This window comes from Ursus arctos, unplaced genomic scaffold (assembly GCF_023065955.2).
Source record: "Ursus arctos isolate Adak ecotype North America unplaced genomic scaffold, UrsArc2.0 scaffold_24, whole genome shotgun sequence".
NCBI classification, from domain to species: domain Eukaryota; kingdom Metazoa; phylum Chordata; class Mammalia; order Carnivora; family Ursidae; genus Ursus; species Ursus arctos.
In genome coordinates, this window is record NW_026622919.1 from 30663044 (window position 1) to 30681369 (window position 18326).

General features: G+C 52.9%; 1 protein-coding gene across 9 annotated transcripts in view; it reads left to right on the forward strand.

Moving 5' to 3' along the window:
* MSI2 (musashi RNA binding protein 2) overlaps positions 1–18326 on the forward strand; it is a 386748-nt gene that overhangs the window by 325747 nt on the left and 42675 nt on the right. For 8 of the 9 annotated variants that reach the window (XM_044390831.3, XM_048223858.2, XM_044390834.3 and 5 more), the window contains exon 10: positions 9416–9490. In XM_044390831.3, the coding sequence (XP_044246766.1) occupies positions 9416–9490 (75 nt within the window). Of the gene's footprint in view, positions 1–9415; positions 9491–13175; positions 14611–18326 lie in introns of those variants that run through there. The other variant, XM_026517415.4, reaches the window with a different exon arrangement.

Sequence of the window (18326 nt, forward strand, 5' to 3'; positions counted from 1 at the left end):
CAGGCTGGCCTCGCCCGTGTGGGCTGAGGCTACATTTTCTAAAATTTCGGAGAGGAGGGGATGTGATGAGGGTGGGCTATAATCCTGTCTATTTAAATGATTAACATTTTTCTCTTGGGATATCAGAATTTGCATTTAAATGGATGTTTTAAATGGCCTGTTTTACTCTTTATTTGCCAAAAAAAAAAAAAAAGATGAAAGACAAAGTGTGTTTGTTCTGACGAAAAATGATCTCTCCTGGCTCTTAGAGAAATTAAGTTGCATATTATGCCCCTTCCTTAAAGGTATCTCTCTCCGTCCGGCGTAGATAATTGAAAGTCTTGCCACTGAAATGGCATGAAAAATGGAGAAAGCAGAGAAGAGGCGTAATGGTGTGGGTCGCAACAATAATTAGAAATTTCAAGGCGAGAGAGCGGTATTTTAGTGCGAGTTATTGTGTGTCGGGAAAATACTAATTAAATGGGATAAATGGTAGTTGATGGTAAAATCCCATTCAGGCACATGATCTGTCTGGTTTTAATGGGTTTTCATTCGGTTTGGCTATGAGTCCTCCTTCTATATTGTTTGATCTGCTCTTTATGTATTTTCAGATTTGCAGCTCTTTAAGTCATTCCTGGCTCTGTTTGAAATGTATGAAACTTTTCTTGGTGTTAAACATTCTTAAAAAGAATTGTATCTGTTTTGTCTGAGGAAATAACAAGGGCCGGCAAAGTTAGTTTGAGGAACTTGAAAAGACAGAGAGAGATGCCATGAGAATCCTAAAAGTGGCGGAAATATTACTTCTCAAATTAACATTTTAGGTTTGATTGAGTGTCATTGGAAATTCCTGTTTACTTCTTTAAGCATTGACCAGATGATTCTAATGCTGATCTGGAAGCAGAAACACAGGAGAATAGATAAGAAAATGTTTCAAAAGAAAAATGAGAAAAGACTAGTTTGACCAAATAGCAGAACATGGCACAAAGCTGCCATAATGAAATAGTGTGGTGTATAGGAATGCACCTGTTGAGAGAAAAAGAGAAAGGACCTAAACTAAATGTATTTCTGTATAAGGGTGTAAGCATTATAAAGAAATTACTTTTAAAAATCAGTGGGAAGGGGCGTAGGAGGGTGCAGTCGGTTAAGCGTCTGACTCTTGATTTCTGCTCAGGTCATGATCTCAGGGTCATGAGATCGAGCCCCGTGTCGGGCTCTGCACTGAGCATGGAGCCTGCTTGAGATTCTCTCTCCCTCTCCCTCTGCCCATCCCCGCCACCCCTGCTCATACACTCTCTCTCTCTAATAAAATTAAATAAATAAATAAATAAATAACAGTGGGAATTCTCTCCTGATTGACTTTGAGACACTTGTCTACCTCTTGCTTAAGAAGTGATGTTTGTGCAGTCTTTACCTACCTTGTGTATCAAAAGAAGCTCCGAATGAATTAATAGTTCTAAATTGTAAAATCAAGTCTTAAAGAGTTGCTGCCTGCTGGTTTTTGGAGTCTTGAATTTTAAACGGTGAGTATAAAGACCCTGGGGCATAAAATGGGAGCCTTTTTTAGGATCCTGTCTTCAGGAAGTGCCCCTGCCTTTCTGAGTCTGACTTGATGCCCTCGCCGTGCTGGGAAGAATGACCTGTTTTCTTCCGGGGGAAGCAGAGGTGTGCGGCGAAGCCAGCTCCTTCCTGTCAGTTGCCAGAGAGCAAAGGTGCAGCAGTTCTGTTCGCCCCAGACTGCAAGCAAGGGCTGGGGGCCCACGTCTCTACAGACAACCAAGCTCGGATCCCTGGACAGAGGGCACCCATAATGGAAGCCCACGCAGGGGGAGGCTTTGTTGAATGCAGAAGGTGCTCATCAGCAGTAGGCTTTGAGCACCTGCTGCATGCATGCCTCGCCCTGGGCTGGCACTGGGAGACAGTGTTTGACAAGGCAGATGTGGTCCCTGCCCTCAGGAGCTTATGGTGTAGTAAGTGTGACAGCCGTTAACAGCTAGTTAGCCGTAATAGAGTCAGGGGTGCTTTAAGAGCACATCATGAAGAGTGGAAATTAGGCTGAGGAATCAGGGAGTACCTCCCTGTGGAGGTGACCTGTTCACCGTGCCAAGAAAGATGAGCAAGCTCAGGGTGATCCAGACAGGACCAGCCTTGGAAGGCGGGGATCCTAGTGGGGAATGCCGAGAGCCCACTGGCCTGGCTGAGGGGCCAGGTTCACGCAGGGCGTGTGTGAGGAGGAGTGCCCGGCTCAGAGCCTCCAGGATGGGCTTTGACCCCAGCTGGTAGGCGAGCCCACGTGGTCCTTGTGCTTCTCCCAGTGCCATCCGATTGGCTCCTGCTCATTAAGGGATGGATAGGTGATGAATGGCGGGTGCTTACTCCTCCACCCCCACTTCTTCCCTGTCTCTCATGGTTGAAGTCATGACTTCCCTGAGCTGCAGTGAAGAAGTAATTGTTGGTTAAAAATGTTGTCATGGTGAGTTCGTTAGTCCTTGAGTGATAACCTCCCCTGGGCCACCGCCTGCCACCGACACCCCTGCCGCTTAATTTGTCTTTGGCCCATGTAGCTCTGTTGAGGCTGCCTCCAGGCAGAACCCCAGACCTCAGCCAGCACCCCTCACGTCACAGAGGCTTTCCTTCTCCTCCAGTCAAGCAGAGAGCCCTTTAGATTGAACGATGGTGTCAGCCCAGTTGCCACCAAGGTGGGGGTTGTGTGAACCAGTGGGGAGGGTTTGGGGCTTCAGAACCAGGGGATCTGGACTCCCGGCCCCACGGGCTGCGTGACTTCGGACAAGTGCCAACAGCTCTGTCCGTCAGTTACCCCAACCTTAGATAGGGATATGGGACACTCTCACTTCCTGGAGTTGTTGAGGATCAGTGAAACCATCTTGTGCCCCGCCAGCGCTGTATTCCACCAAATCCAAGGTGCTGTGGGTGGTGAAATGTATCTTTGTGCAAACATTGAAAAAGAAAAATACAGATGCCGTTAATTAAACCGTACCATGGCTTGCTTACCACAATGCCTGTGACATAGAGCTCCTTTCAGAGATGTTAAGGTGTGAAAATAAATGTATGTCTTCTGATCAACAAGACACAGTAGGATATACTCAGACTGGGAGCTCTTATATTAGTAAAGCAGTGGGGAGCCCGAGGCATTCCCGCACAAGCTGGTGCCCAACACCCTTCCATGGGGCGTCCCTTCCTGCCAGTGGCCAGGAACACAGCCAGACCTGCAGGTGTGGCTTGTGCTGTGGCACCTGCCACCTCCTGCTCTGTTCAGACCCTCGGCCCAAGGAGTTGGATTATCTTTGAGTTTCTGCCTCCCGACAAAGATCTGTGCTCTGGCTCCATGCCTCATCAGCCCCCCGGGCCTTCTGAGTCCGCAGCCACTGTGGTAAGGGCCTTCGGGCACCTGCTGAGATGGGCCTCCTCAGAGCTCCCAAAATATGCCCCCGGCCAAGAGCCAGCTCAGCCTGAGGCCCAGGCAGAAGGGGTGAAGCGGGCACAGCACGCAGGGAACAAACACGCAATGTCACGGCCTGGTTGGCCTCTCCCATCTCAGCCAGACTGGAGTCTCCGGTGAGCCTTTGATGCATTTGCTGGAGACTCCCGGCGCCGCCCTTGGCTTCTCCCATTGGCAGAGCCTGGCATCCTGGGCCTCCGGACACTCTGGGCGAGCAGAGTGCTATCTGCTGTGCTGTGACTAAAGCCCTTGCTTCTTCCCTCGAAAGTGGTCACACCGGGCGGTGTCTGATCCCTTGCTGGGGTGGGATGGCCTGACACGTCCCCGTAAGTCACCTGGATCACCCCCTCCGTGGGGCATATCGGTCCTGGAATCGCCACCATCACCCGTCACGTGTCCACGTCATCACTGTGATCAGCAGCAGCCAGTTTGGTTGATGAACTCGGTGCAGGCAGAAAAACGTTTGTTAAAAATTCATTAATGAAATAAAGTTTTAGTGCTGTAAATTTTTGTTGTCAGAAGAGCAGAAGAATATCTAACACTTGGACAGGTTTTTAGATGTGAGACTATATGCCATTAAAGCTTTTCAGTCCGTTCGCTCAACAAGTATTTCCTGAGCACCTGCTAAGGGCCAGGCACTGTTCTAGGTGCTGAGGGTGCCGCAGGGCGTGAGGTCGCTGATCTCAGGGAGCCGACATTTAGTGAGACAGTACACTGGTCTGTAAGTGACTTGGAAACTGTGACTAATTTTTAAATACCCTGTAAGATTTTCTCCATACTTTGGGGGGTGTCGTCAAAGCGAAGCTGATGAGCGTATAGTTACACGGGTATGTTTGCTTGATCTCTTGATGTGGCTGCATCCATTCTTGGGAGGAAACCTACAGCTGTTTTGGTTTCAGCTTTCACGGCCTTTGACAGAGCCGTAGAATAATCAGCCCGGTGGGAATTCCTTAAAAAGAATGTAGGAGAGAAGAGGAGGGGTCCTCCTCAGAGCAGCTCTCCCTGCCTTCGAGCTGGACAAAACCAAAATCAATAAAACCGTTGGAAAGGTCTTTTCACAGCCTTTCAGACTTCGTTTTGCTGTCTCGTGGCGGCCGAGAGGTGCCCAGAGCGATCCAGCTCAGTGCCCTGGACTCTCTGGTTTTTCTTCATGAAAGCGGACTTAATAAAAGCAAACATGATTATTGTTGATATATTTTATTCCTTTCGGCCTACTGAGCCCTCAGCCATGTAAGCCTACTGCCTCTAACTGCCTTGACCTCACTGGGCACACTACTGAACATGCTTGATACCACTGGGAGAAAAATACCTCTTCGCTGAGGCCTGGAAGGAAAGCTTCACCCTGCAGGCCCAGAAATAGTGGGACTGTGTAGACCAGCTGAAGAAAGCCTGAGGCATTCTTACCAGTGCACCTACTGAGAAGCCCCTGTCAAGTCTTGACCCAGTGTTCCCCGACATTAAGCCCCTCTGAAAGGAGAGCAAATTAAAAAAAAAAAAAAAAATCAGCGTCTAGAAGAGATGAGGAGCTGTAATCTTCTGGTGTGCACGGACAGACCCAAAGGAGATTGGCTGGAATTTAGAGCTGCATGTCTAGACCCATTTGTAATTTCAGCTGGGATTTGTCTTTCCCCAAAATGTCTGTTGAGGTCATTCCCAAGGAGGTCTCCATTTGTTCAGCTGTTTCCTGGTGGACAAAGGAAACTAAAAATTCAGCTCTGCAGTTTTCTTCTAGAACAACACAGTGCACCAGAACTTTCTGTGGTGGTGGAGAGGGCCTCTATCGGCGCTGCCCAAGATGGTAGCCACTAGCTGATGTGGCTACTGAACACTGAAGATGTGGCTCATACGACTGAGGAACTGGGGTTTTCATCATGGTTTAGACTTACATTTAAATTGGACAACATAGGCCTAAAGATGCTCCCATGGCTCGGGATGACCCTGGGGTCTGACATTGGCCTTCACGTCCCAGCCTGGGAAGGGCTCTGGGCACTAGGTGTTGCCTCTGGATGCCTCCCTCGTGGAGCCCACGTGGCACCCCAGGCAGTGCTCTGCATACCACGTGGCATATATGTCACACTCCGGCAGGTCCCTGGATAAACAGCCCTTGTCTCTTGTCCTCTCAAGTCAGGGGCCTGGTGGGACCCGTTTTCCATGACTGGGTAGCTGAGTCACAGAGCCTGGGAGACGATGAGTCACGGGCCCACCTAGAATGCAAACATCTTCCAGGGTTAGACCAACATCTTCTAGAGTTGGAGCAAAGATCCAGAACCACAATTCTGGGTTTTTTTTCTTTTCTTTTTTTTTTAAAGGTTTTATTTATTTATTTGACACAGAGAGAGAGAGAGAGAGAGAGACAGCCAGCGAGAGAGGGAACACAAGCAGGGGGAGTGGGAGAGGAAGAAGCAGGCTCCCATTGGAGGAGCCTGATGTGGGGCTCGATCCCAGAGCGCCGGGATCACGCCCTGGGCTGAAGGTAGATGCTTAACGACTGAGCCACCCAGGCGCCCCGAGAACCACAATTCTGAGAACTCTGCCAGCATCACCAAAAGGTGGCCCTGAAATGATCTGCCTGGCAAATTCAAATTGTTGTTCATTTCTGAGTTTCTTTTTTTTCCCCCCCACTGTGGAAAGCCTGTCTGCAAGAAAGGTGGTCATCCAGGCAGGCTTAGTTTTTCCTTTAGTGACAAGAGATAATTACTGTGGGATTGATCAGGCATCCGGAGTACTGGAGCACATAAATTGTGCAGTGTCCAGTGCGGGAGGGGCCCAGCTCCTAATGGAAGCGGTGGCTGGGTCATCTCGCTGTAATGTGACTTGATGGAGCGTCCACATGGGTCTGCTCTAATGTGCTATTGATATGCAGCTAGCCAATTTCCCCGTGTGGCTGGGGCTGGGAGCCGTTCGAGCAGAGCTGGGCTGCACGGCAGTAAATGAAGAGGAAAATTGAAGTAATGTTGTATTATAAATTTATGATTTCATCTGCCTGACCCAGAGGATGTTTGTGATGGGGGGTGGAGATCAGATCCCCCACTCTGGCAGATGCCAAATTCTCGTCTTTGTTGTGCAGGAGACAGTATTGACGTGTCCGGGAAGATTGGGGTGAGGCCCCAAATTGGGGTGAACTGGACCATGCTTGTCTTCCTTCTTGTCGAGGACCGTCGCGTGTGCCAGAAAGAAGGCAGATAGGGAATGGTTCTGGTGGCCTGAGTCAGGGAGGGGCTGGGCGTCCCACCCCCCAGCCACCCCACCCGCCCCGAGGGAGTCTGGAAGGTGAAACATGGGCCTACACTTCTGCTGTCAGATTAAAATATTTCAGACCCCTCGTGCCGAAGTTAGAAGCAAAGGAGTCATTTTTCACCAGGAAAGACCCGAGGCAGCTATGATTTGGCTGTTTGCATATAATCCGTTTATCAATATTATTGAAATAATGGTTTAAGAAATCTAGTCATGAAAGATCTGATTTGAGAGCAGGTGATTAATTCGGAGGAGAACTGAGCTGGCCAGCCATGGCATAAATGCCAGGGAAGAAGCTAGTGTGCGTGCATCCACTGAAGGCCTTTTGGGCTCCCCGCCTCCGCTGCGTCCCTCTGTCCCTTTCTTTCCCCACCGGGGGGCCGGAGCTGAGCGTCACACTTGGATAGCCTGCTCCTCGGCGGGCAGCGCAAAGCTGCGCGGTTATCCTGCTTGTCTGAGCGGCCCTCTGCCAGGGAGACAGCAAGCACCGGGAAGGAACACACGCTGGGCCCTTTTGAGGTGGAGACGGGTCAGTTGGCCAGTGAGCCGTGACTGCACATTTGGAAAGGCTCTGGCTAAACGGGAAGGGAAGGGAGCCACAGGGGGTCTCAGTTGAGAATGCTGCAAGGGACTCACCAAGCTTTGTACAGATGGCAAGACTCAAGCTGTCAGAGGATGAGGAAGACCCCCCCCCCAGGGTGTGGCCTTGGGCCAGAGGCAAGCCTGGACCCCAAGTCTCCTGACGCCCACAAGAGCAAGCCTCTCTTCTGGGTCCGATGACAGATCCACTGGTCAAGCGGAAGCTGTGACACCGCCACGCATGGGCAAGTGAGGAAAGGTGGGTCCCATCCCTGGGCCTCTAAGGCATAAAAGCTCTCTGAACAGGCAGCAGGAAGACCTGCTAACTGGAACGCACGATGCCAGGGTGCACCCCAGGTGGAACCGCATGAATGAGCCTGTTCCTTTAGTCCTCGCCGCAGGTCAGAAAATGCTTGTGACGTACCCACATGCACTTGGGACGTGGACGATGAGACCCCAGAGCCCGTATTTGGGGGTGTGTAAGTGGCTGTATCAAGCTGTGGAGACATATGGAAAGCCGTCACTGCTGCCCTCGTGGCTGGAGGGCATGAAAACTCCACCCATTAAAGCCACTTTCTACCAGCATCTTGGTGATAAGCCACAGAAACAACTGGCTGCAGAAGGAGATTAGTGGAAGGGGCTTGGCAGTGCACAGGATTGCCAGGAAGGCTGGAGAATAGGCAGTAACTGGGGAGCTGGGTGGTCAGCTCAACCCAGGGAAACCCAGGAATGACCTGGTCAGGGGCCCCTGTTGCCACCACTGGGTGCTGGGCTCGTGCTGAAGACACCAGAATGAATTCTGAATCACTGTCTCTTCCTCTGCCGCACTAGCCCCAGAAATGGAAGGCTTCCATGGGCCAGACCCAGGTTCACAGCCTGCTTCCCAGCTGCCTGGCTCAGAGAGAGCAGGAGCGTGCCCTTTTCTGCTTCCGTGATGGGAGGCAGACCTCTCTGTAAGACTCAGACTCAGAGAAGGGGTTCCGGTACTGGGCAGCCAAAAAAACAACCGCAAATATCCGCCTCAGAGGTCAAAGCAAAAGTCCAGCTGTTGGTGGTGGTTGGGTGGTTGGTTGTGGGTGGCGGGAGGTTGGCCGTGGAGGCTTTGAAGAGCATGAACATACTGCGATTCCCAAACACTGAACGGAGGGAGGCAACGTGAGCCTGGTGGGATGGGAACAGGGGGGAACCCGTGGGTCTCCTTTGCCTGGTGGAATCTGTCCAAGAGGGCTACACACCAGCCTTCTCTGTCGCTGAGTCAAGAGGGCGGGACATAAGCGGTGAAGTAGCCTGAGCGAGCACAGCGCAGAGTTGAGAGCCAGGGACGGTTTCATGCTAGATCACAGAGGGGCCACACTAGCACCAGAACATGCCAGCGGTTTGCTCACACGCAGCCCAGCAGCCATTTCCACAGGCAGCGCACAGTTCACGGATCATCCCCTGGGTTGTCTACGGAGATCCTGTGGAAAATAATGCTTGCCATGAAGCACCCATTACAGCGTGTGGTGTGAGGCTTCTGGGTTTGGGCCATGCTTCCTGGAGCACATTTTAACCCAACCAGTCCCTCGAAGTTTCAGGGGGGTGGGGGATGAGGTTCTTGGGAAGATGCTGGAGTATCTGTGCTTGGATGCAGCCCCCAGGACTCTGCCTCCCCTGGGCCATGGCTCATTAAGCCCAGGGGTTTTCCAGAAGCACAGGGTCAGCCGTGAGTTTTGCCCCAAAACTCTGACCCCTGAATACTCACGCTTTGTCTGGTGCTGGCACCGCTGTCTGCTGCCTTGGGAGGAGGCATTACAAGGACTTTAATCTCCTGCTGTCAATAGCTTTAAGGTAAAGTACATTCAGGGTAAGCTCTCCAAATGTCAGAGCCGGGCTCAGGCCCTCTGTTTGGTGCTAACGCGTGGCATTTACTCTGTAGGTTCCAGAAAGTACGTGGGCTTTGGGGGTCTCTCTGCCCAAATACAGGTTAATTACCAGCACGCTGACAGCAGTGCCCCCAGCCACAGTAGAGAGGGGACTCGAGCCCTGGGTAAAGACCCTCGATGGAGACAAATCATTTTGTGCAGGAAAATAACCCAGGCTGTCCTCATTTCTGCCCTCCCTGGGATTTCACCCCAGGCCTAAGGCAGCTCTACTAACGCCACTGTGGTCTTTCTCTCTGTGTTCAAGGCTACCCCAACTTTGTGGCAACCTATGGCCGCGGCTACCCTGGATTTGCTCCTAGCTATGGCTATCAGTTCCCAGGTGAGTGTCTTTGTCTCCCGGGGCTTTGGAAGCACGGGAGATGGGCTGCATTGGCGGGGAGGCGGGAGGATCCCTAAAGAGAGCACAGCTCGTACACATATCCATTCAGGAAATGACCTGGAGGTGCTGAAGTTCAAATCCACTGAACTCCGGGGGCAGGATGCAGCTCAGTGTCTGATTAACTGAAGTACCGCCTTGGTGCTGGGTATTTGAGAGTGGCAGCTTTCGGGGGGAAAGGGAAAGAGCTGAGTCAGGACCCTCCCTCTACCCACCCTTCATGGTCTGGAACCTGTTACAGGCTCTCCGGCTAGACTGGACTCTTACCCTCTGCCTCCCTCATCTCCTGTCTCCCTCCCACCTGCCTACCTTCCTACTTTCCTGCCTACCTTCCTTCTCTCCTTCCTTCCTTCCTTCCTTCCTTCCTTCCTTCCTTCCTTCCTTCCTCCCTCCCTCCCTCCCTCCCTCCCTCCCCTCCTCCAGCTCGGCCTGGTGGTCCTGGCTTCAACGCCCTTCTGTGTGTACCTGTGGTGTGCTGTTGGGGTTTGGGCTTGCTGTCCTGGGTGGGGGGGTGTAGATTTAGCCTCCCCTGCATATAGGCATCAGAGACAAGGCAGAGCCCACAACAATGTCCGCTTATGTGCCCAGGCTGCCACAGCTCCCACGTGGCTGGGAGGCCTGGGACCCCCACCAGAGGCAGGCAGCAAGGGCAGGCATGGTCTTACTGGGGTGGGGGGGAGGGTGCTGCAGGAAGCGATGTTGATGGGGCTTTACATGTCCCCTGAAGGGGTGAGCCAGCCTTTCCCAGATGTGGAGTATAGACAAGGATATATAGGGGTACAGGGGTGCTTGGAGGGTGTCTGTGTATAGAGGACAGGTAGAGTTTCTAGAGAAGGCATTAGGAATGGAGTTTTGTCCTCTTGGGGTCTCTGCTGAGGAAGGAGCTTCCGTGGGAAGCTGGGCTTCCAGCAGAGTTTCATACCTGGTTGGTCGTCCTGCCTGGACCCAGAGGCCTTGGAGGCCCAGGGAGCATAGGCATGACCTTTAGAGTATCACGTCCTAAAGTCAGGGAGGAGGGCCGGGGAGAGGTGCGCGAGGGTCTCACCCAGCGTTTGCACACCTCCGACTGAGTGTTGGGGTGGGGAAGGGTATCTCAGAGGAGGTCAGGAAGCATCTGCGGCACTTAGAGCCATGCCCTGTGGGGGACAGATCCTCCATCAGCGACGGAAGCCCTAGGCTCTTGCCCGCGGCCACAGCAGGCCACCCGACATCTCTGGGCCTCATCTCTGTCTTCTGTAAACAAGGGGTTTGGGCAGGATAGTCCTTGGGGTCTGTGCACCTTTGTGATTGTGGGGGTGAGAGGGGTGGGGGAGGCAGGTACAGTAGCAGCAGTCCCGGATGGAGGAGTGTGAGTGGGGAGACTTCCCCATGAGCGTGTCCCCTGGGGCCAGCGTCCGCATCAGGGTGGGACCCCTGTTCCTCTGCCACAGCTGGCTGCGCTGCGGTGGCCGTGGGCCTCTCGAGGCAGGCCAGAGAAGTCTGCCGCTCTGCTAGGTCGTCCCATCTACGGATGGGGACCCCGAGGCCTAGAGAGGTAGAAAACCCTGTTCCAGGGCTCATTCGCAGCAAGGAGCAGGGCTACGATTTAGACCCAGATGGTCTGTCTCTCTCTCTCTAGTGTCTGTCTATCCAGTACGGTCCCACTAACCACACGTAGCTACTATAATTTAGATTTAAATTAAAATGAAGTAAAATGAAAATTCCAGTTTCTCAGTCACACTAGCCACACTTCACTCACTCAACAGCCACACGTGGCTAGTGGCTACAGTTAGCACGGCCTGTAGAACATTTCCATCACCATGGGAAATTCTATCGGATGGTGCCATTCTGGAGCATGAAGAAGGGGGGCGGTGCATGGTCCACACACAGATATGCATGCATACACACTGTCCCTTCCACGGAGACCTGCCACGTCATTGTCCCTGTTCATTTCTTACCTGTCCTCCTCAGCCCAGAAGCTGGTGGCAGTTTCAGGAAAGCCTTTCATCTGCTTGCCTCCCTGCACAATCAGGTTGCCATTGCCCCCTCGGTGTGGTACTAGTCCCAGGCAGGGAGAGTTGGGGGATCCTAACGTGGAATAATTTGAGGGATGACAAAGTGTATCCCGTGCGAAGGGCTCTGTCTCAGGGATCTGTGTCCTTGGATCTGTCCTCAACGGACACGTATGCAAGAGTGACCAAACAAGGCTGGGTAGGATGAGATAGAGTCTCCCAGCTGTGCCCAGCTCTTCACCATAAGCCAAGGCTTTGGGAACAGAGCAGGGGTGTAAGGGACTGGGAGTGGGCTAGGAGTGACCATGTCCAGGGCCTGGATGTCACAGTCATTAGCTCCTGCAACTTAGTGCAGTCAGCTGGATTTGATTTCGGCAGGAATGGGGCATTCAAATGTCTGGACAGGGGCTTCCTGACCCGTGGGACGTGGCTATTCTCTCTTCCCCCAGCCATCAGACTCTCCATTCCCCATCCTTCCAGTTCTCACGCTGAAGGTCTCTTGTGTTCTCACCGATGGCCACAAAGAGGCTGTCAGTGGCCACAAGAGTGAGGCCACCTGCTGTTAGGGCGGGTCCGTGTGTGGAGTAGCCCCAGGCCGGGAAGAGGGTGGCCCAGCTGCTGGACCTGGCTGCTGCTCTGTCCCCTGTCCCCAAGCAGCCTAGGTAGTCACCTATGGTGTTCCCATCAAGAGCTCATGATGTGGTGGCTCCCCTCAAAAACTAAACGTGATCCTGCCTGGAGCCTCCAGCCCAGGATGGGGTCTCTGAGTTAGGGGAGCTCTGGAACGTTCTGACATCCATCTCTTGCCCTGTACCAATAAGGAGTGTTTTAGAGGGTCTGGTGAGGAGGTTGGGGTGCAGAGGGACAGCCCAGAGGAGGGCGGCCCAAATCTGCCCTCCGCTCACCTGTCCGGTTGACTCTGTTGACTCCTCCCCGAACCCTGGGGTACTGTGAGCCCGTGACAGCACAGCTGTCACCACTAGACTGCTTTGCGGTTTCTGTTTTGAGGTCTGTCTTTTCCGTGTCCTCACCGTGTACCACTTCACCCACGTCCCACCTCCAGTCTCTCACCGTGTGTGTGGACACCGCACCCCTCCCAGCCCCTGGTGGGGCAGCGTGCGCTAGCCAGGAGAAATGACAGGACGCCCTGGCCCCCGAGACCTGCTGAGGCTCTTCAGCCTGCGTGTGTGCACTCGCAGACTGTGTCCCCGGGGTCCCCTGTCAGACAAACGGCCCTGCGTGTCACCTGCGCAGGCCCTTTCCGTGAATACCCCCTCCTCTCCTGGGCCGCACGGCTGGCGCCAAGCAGCGCCCGCCTCGGCTCACCTTGAGCACTCGATGTGGTTCAGTGAGATGCTCCGATGAGGAGGGCGCGACGCCAGTGGATAATTGTCAGAGTGAGGAGTAGTTCTTTTCTAGAAAGACTGAGGGATGACCCACCACTATGGAAGTAGTTCCTTCTTCCCAGGCCCAGATGCCCCCCGTGTACCACCCCCTGACCCTCCCCCGGCTCAGTACTGGGGCTCAAATAATTATAATCCTCATCAGTGGCCTCCCCTGTTTCCTCTCTTCCCCCGCCCCCTTCTGGACTCATTTCAGTTTAATCTGTTAATTTCTGTTCTTATTTCACTTTGCAGACTATTTGCCGATTTCACAAGACATAATTTTTATCAACTAGCTCTTAAGAGAGGCATAACACATTGGGGTTTGCTACCATTGCTAGAGAGAGGACACAGTCCCGGCCGGGGCACCCCAGCTGCTGTCAGTGTCCACTGAGACTGTCCTAGCTGCCTGTTTGAACGAATGTTCTTTTTCTCATTTTTAATTCTTGGAAGAGACTCATGTCCTCATTGCTTCACTCAGTTTAAAAAATTTTTTCCTGCAGTCCCTTCCCATTTTCGCTTCTTGTGCACACTGTGAACGTCCCCCCCCTTCCCCTCTCCCCCATCCCCCCCCCGAATGTAACGGGGCCAGAGGGAGACTTCTCACCAACTTTGTAGAGCCTCCTCAGGGGAATCCAGGAAACAGGCATCAAATTATTTTAAATAGTGACCAAATGGGCTTCCTGGGGCATTTCACGGGGTGAGCTTTTAGTGCTGGAACCCCGCAGGCGCTGGGGATAGGTGTCTCAGAGCACCTGTGTCCTGTGGAGACAGTACCAACAGTGAGCAAACACACCCACCCTGTTCCGTAAATACTAATGTGAAAAACGTAATCTGGAGGAAAAACTATATCTGAGAAACCATCATGATCTGGTTGTCTTTGTCCCTGGGGGCCGGTCCCTCCATGGCCGTTAGCCGTAATAATAAGGTACACGTGTCTTTGAGAAGGGACAGTGTCATCACCGGGGCATTTGCTGCATCTCCGGCAGTGTGGCCGCAGATCCACGCCAGGCCCCTCCCTCCCCAGCATCCCGTCCACAGTGGCCTTGCAGTCACTGCTGGGATCGGGGCCTCTGGGCCCGCCAGGGTAGGAGGGGACAGAACACGGGGCCGATCCTGATCAGGCCGGCACCCCCGATGATCAGTCACTCCGAGAAGGGTCTGCTTTTCCCATGGCCCTGACCCCCTCCACGTCCCCATTTGAAATAGTCCCCCTCACTTGGATTCACGAAGTACAGCTCCGCAGGGCCCGCAAGAGCCACCGCCTTGTTTACGCTCATAGTTTGTGAGAAGTAACCCGCCTGCTTCCACTGGATGCATTTGGTATGAGCAAATCCATCTGTTCGAATGTCTGTCCTTGAGACCCTACCTGTGTGGTTTTGCTCATCTCATTAAAGATGCTCGATGTAATCATTGGTTAGTTTCCTGTTATTTTCCCGCAGGCTTTTTCATGAGTGCTGTTTTTTTTTTTAAAACAATTCTGTATGGCTTCCCACCCCCAACCCCGCTTTATTTGCTATGAATTGCTTTGCTTTCGTGAACTTGTCCTAGTATGCTCGCCTCACCCACATTTTAGCCATTGTGAATTTTCTTCATTTCTGTAATAGTTCATCTGTGCTGCTCCCTAATGACGTTTTATTTTTTCCCCCTGTAAGCGACTGAGGTAGAAAAATAAATTGTTTACCACGGACATGCTGTGTGCTGCCGTCTCTTAGCCTGCAGTGTCCTGTTCTCGCTCCGGGGGAGGTCAATGCACTAAATAGCCGGTCCCGATAACAGCCTAGCGCAGTTTGTGAAAGCATGCGGACTCTCCCTGGCTGCCGCCTGTCCCCAGCCCTCCCCGCTGCCTCACGTCCCCTGCACTTGCTCGGGGTGGTCCTGTCCTTGAGCAGAGGGGCAGAGCATCTGCGCACAGCAGCTGCGTGGCCCGCCCCCATGCCCCTTATCTGCCATCACTCTTGCCCTCCAGGGAAGATGCCGCTGGAACATCTGGAGCGCCTGACATCTGTGCACCAGGTGTACATGAGCTCATGTACGTGCTCGTGCACGCTGGCCAGTGTGCAGTTTGCCCGTGGTTTGCCTTGCGAACTCCCCTGAATGGTGCAGGTTGGGGGAGGTCCCCAGTGTTGCTGGACGTGAAGCGAGAAGGACCTCGTTTCCAGGTCCCCCACTTGGCCATGTAGTACCATGTGACCTGGAGCGAGTGATGTAACCCTTGCAGCCCTGGGAATAATAATAGTGCCTAAGTGGTTGTTAGAATTAAGTAGGATGGAGGGATACATGTCAGCATACCTTGTAAATTGGTAAATGCTATGCAGCCAGAAGTTTTAGAAATCGTCTTCTTATTATGCCGCTCTCCAGAGTGGTTGTCTCTTCCTCATCAACCTCAGCAGAGCTGCCTATTGGTGGATCTGCTTATCCGTGAAAGAAATGCTGTAGGATCCCCCGAGGGAAGCCAGAGAATTGCTGGGACTTCTTTCCCACCCTTACGCCCCATCCCTGCCCCTCCATCCCTCCCCCTTTACTCATCGTCAGGCACTGGATTAGATCCCAGCTATCTAGACATGAATGAGACTCCCTCCTTCAAGATGCTCATAGTCCAGCCGGGGGAGAGAGAACCAGTCATCAGACCCAGTGACCATCATGAGACAGGTGCTTAGCTAGAAAGAGGGAATCACTCTTTGCTACAAGGGGACAATGGTGGCTGCTTGTCCAGCCTAGGGTGCTGTCAGGAATGGCCCCTTAGAAAAGGTGACATCAGACCTGGATCTTGCAAAGCCACACAAAATTAGCTATGTAAATAAAGAAAGAAAATATATCCCGGACAGAGAAATGACATGCTTAGACACTGAATCAGGTGGTTTTAAGAAAGAAAGAACACAAAAAAGTAAGAAAACACAAAGTAGTGATGGCTAAACAAAATAATTTGTTTCTCTCTCTCATGTAAAAGAGGCCTGGATTTGGTTTCACAAATCTAATACAGAGGTCTGGGTTTCTTTTATCTTCATGTTCCAGTCTCTTCAACATAAGACTCCACCTCATAGTCTAAGAAGGCTGCCCAAGCTCCAGCCATTACATACTCATCCCAGAAGAGCACATCTCTTCCCTTTAATAGTACTTCTCAGGATTCACGTATGGCACTCTGCTTAGATCCATTGATTTGATTTTAGTCACGTGACTAGTTTTAGCTACAAGGGATCCTCAGAAATGTCTTTATTTTAGGTAACCACATGTCAGCTAAAAACGGGATTCTGTACTAAGGAAGAAAAGTGGAGTATATATGGGATAATAATAAAAGTAGAGTAATACAGGATACCTAGCAATCTGCCACAAACCTGAGAGAGGAAGCAGCCCATGTCCCACGGATTACGCCGATTCCAGAGTATGGGCAGTTTACAGGAGCAGTTTGCGGTGGGAGGTGTGGGCAGATGAGGCTAAAGAGGGCAGCAGGGGTGAGTCATGGTGGGCTTGTGAGTCACATTCAGGAATTCAGATCTAATCCTGAAAGCAAGCGGAAAGCCCTTAGGGGATTTTAAGTAGAGGAGTAAGGTGATTCAATTGCCAAAGTGAATCAGAGAGGTGGGGGCCAGTGGAGAAACCACAGGGTGACCTCTGTTCCCTTTCTCCTGCACCTTCACTTCCTCTCCTCTCCCCTCCCCTCTGACTCACACTCTCTTGGCTCCATTCCTCTCCCTGCCTCAGGCTGGCCGGTGGCCCTGCAGGGGTCCTTCAGCCAGGTTGGTATCACATAGCTCAGTGCTCCCACCTCCCTCCTAGGACAGTTCATGGGGGAGCAGCCAGGCAATGCCCCTTCCAGGCGGGGACACCCTGGGACTCGGGTTCTGGAAGTTCCAGTTTGTGCTTGTACCTCTCCAGCGACAGAAAACAGGTTTCATCTCGGGTGCGGATATTGACTGATGGCTACTGGCCACCTGGAGAACTGGCTTCAGGGCAATTTCGGGGCCAAGTCCTCACTCAGCAGAAAGAGGGGCTGTGATTGATTAGCGATGCCTGCAGGGTTGCTGGATCGGGGACTCGTGCCCACTCGCCACGGATTTCGCCTTCCTTATTCGTCTAATGGTTCTTGGGTGCCAGGGGATTTTCGGTCACTCTAGAAGATGGCCATTATGTTTCACACAGAGGGAGGTGGGTGTGGTCTGAGGAGAGGTGCAGGAGCTCAGGGACACCGTGTGCCCTCTGGAGAAGAAGCCTCAGTAGGGACTGCGGCAAGGTCGGCTCCGGTCAGGTCCAGCTGGTCTGAGCAAAGTCAGGCTTAGTGGTCGGTCTTGTCCTGAAGGCCGTGGCTTGAATGTGGAAAGCAGAGTGCAGAGAGCCCATGCTCTCGGGAGGGGAGGGCGTTTGCTGTAAACTGGCTGACTGGGGAGAACGGCCTTGGCCATGGGCAATGGGCTGTTTCCTGAACCAACCTTGTCGGTTCCGTCTGGTTTATGACATCTTGTGAGGTGTTCAGAAACGCGGTTGGCTGCCACCCCACAGGCCTAGGATCCTGCCTAGATTGGTCACCTGGACCACTGCAGGGAACAACTCCAGCGCCCTTCCGTCCACCCCTTCTTCCTGCCCCGCCCCCAACGTTGGCCGACCTTGAACTGCTAAGATGTGGTTGGCTTCCCAGGTACTCGGACGGAACCTTGGGCCCATGTGCCCTGGGCACCCGCAGCGAGGTGTTTGGGGTCTATAAACAAACGCTCCCTTGTAAAGAAGGCCCCTCGTGACGGGGCAGCCCCCGCACATCTGTTCGTCGTCCGCCCTGATCCGCACAGCCCTACAGCCCTCACGCTTGTCTCCAGGGATTGCGCCCTTCCCAGATTGGATGCAGGGGCAGATTTTCAGTCACAAGCTAGCTCATTCTGCAGCCCGTGCCCCCCGCCCCTCCGGTCCCCTGGCCCTGTGTGTCCTGGGGGCTTGTCCTCTGTTTGAATGGGAAGGGCAGGCTCAGTCAGGGAAGCAGGTCCGCTGCTCTGGAAGAAGACAGAGGGGTGAGATGTCACCCCAGCCCTGAATCCTGGCTGAGGGCTGCCGGGAACCCGTGCGTGGGCCTGGCTGCAGCACCTTCCCTCCGCGTGGAGAATCAGGAGCTGACACTATTCCCAGATGAAAGCAGAGCGCAGGGCCTAATAGGCACTTAATAAATGTTTGTGGAAATGAATTGGAGCGATCTGAATTGACGTGAATTGCGGGTTTCACTTTCGATCAGCTTTCTGTGCCTCTTGAAGCTCCTCTGCATAAATAAAGGGAAATGTAACCAAAGGAGCGCACAGCTCCCCATGCGAAAGCCCGGAGCACTGTGGCCTCCCAGCTTTCTGGGAGAGTAAGGCCTCCTCTGGGCCTCCGTGTCCCCATCTGTCCAATGGGGCTATCGATCCTTGCCCCGCTCCCTTTCCTCGT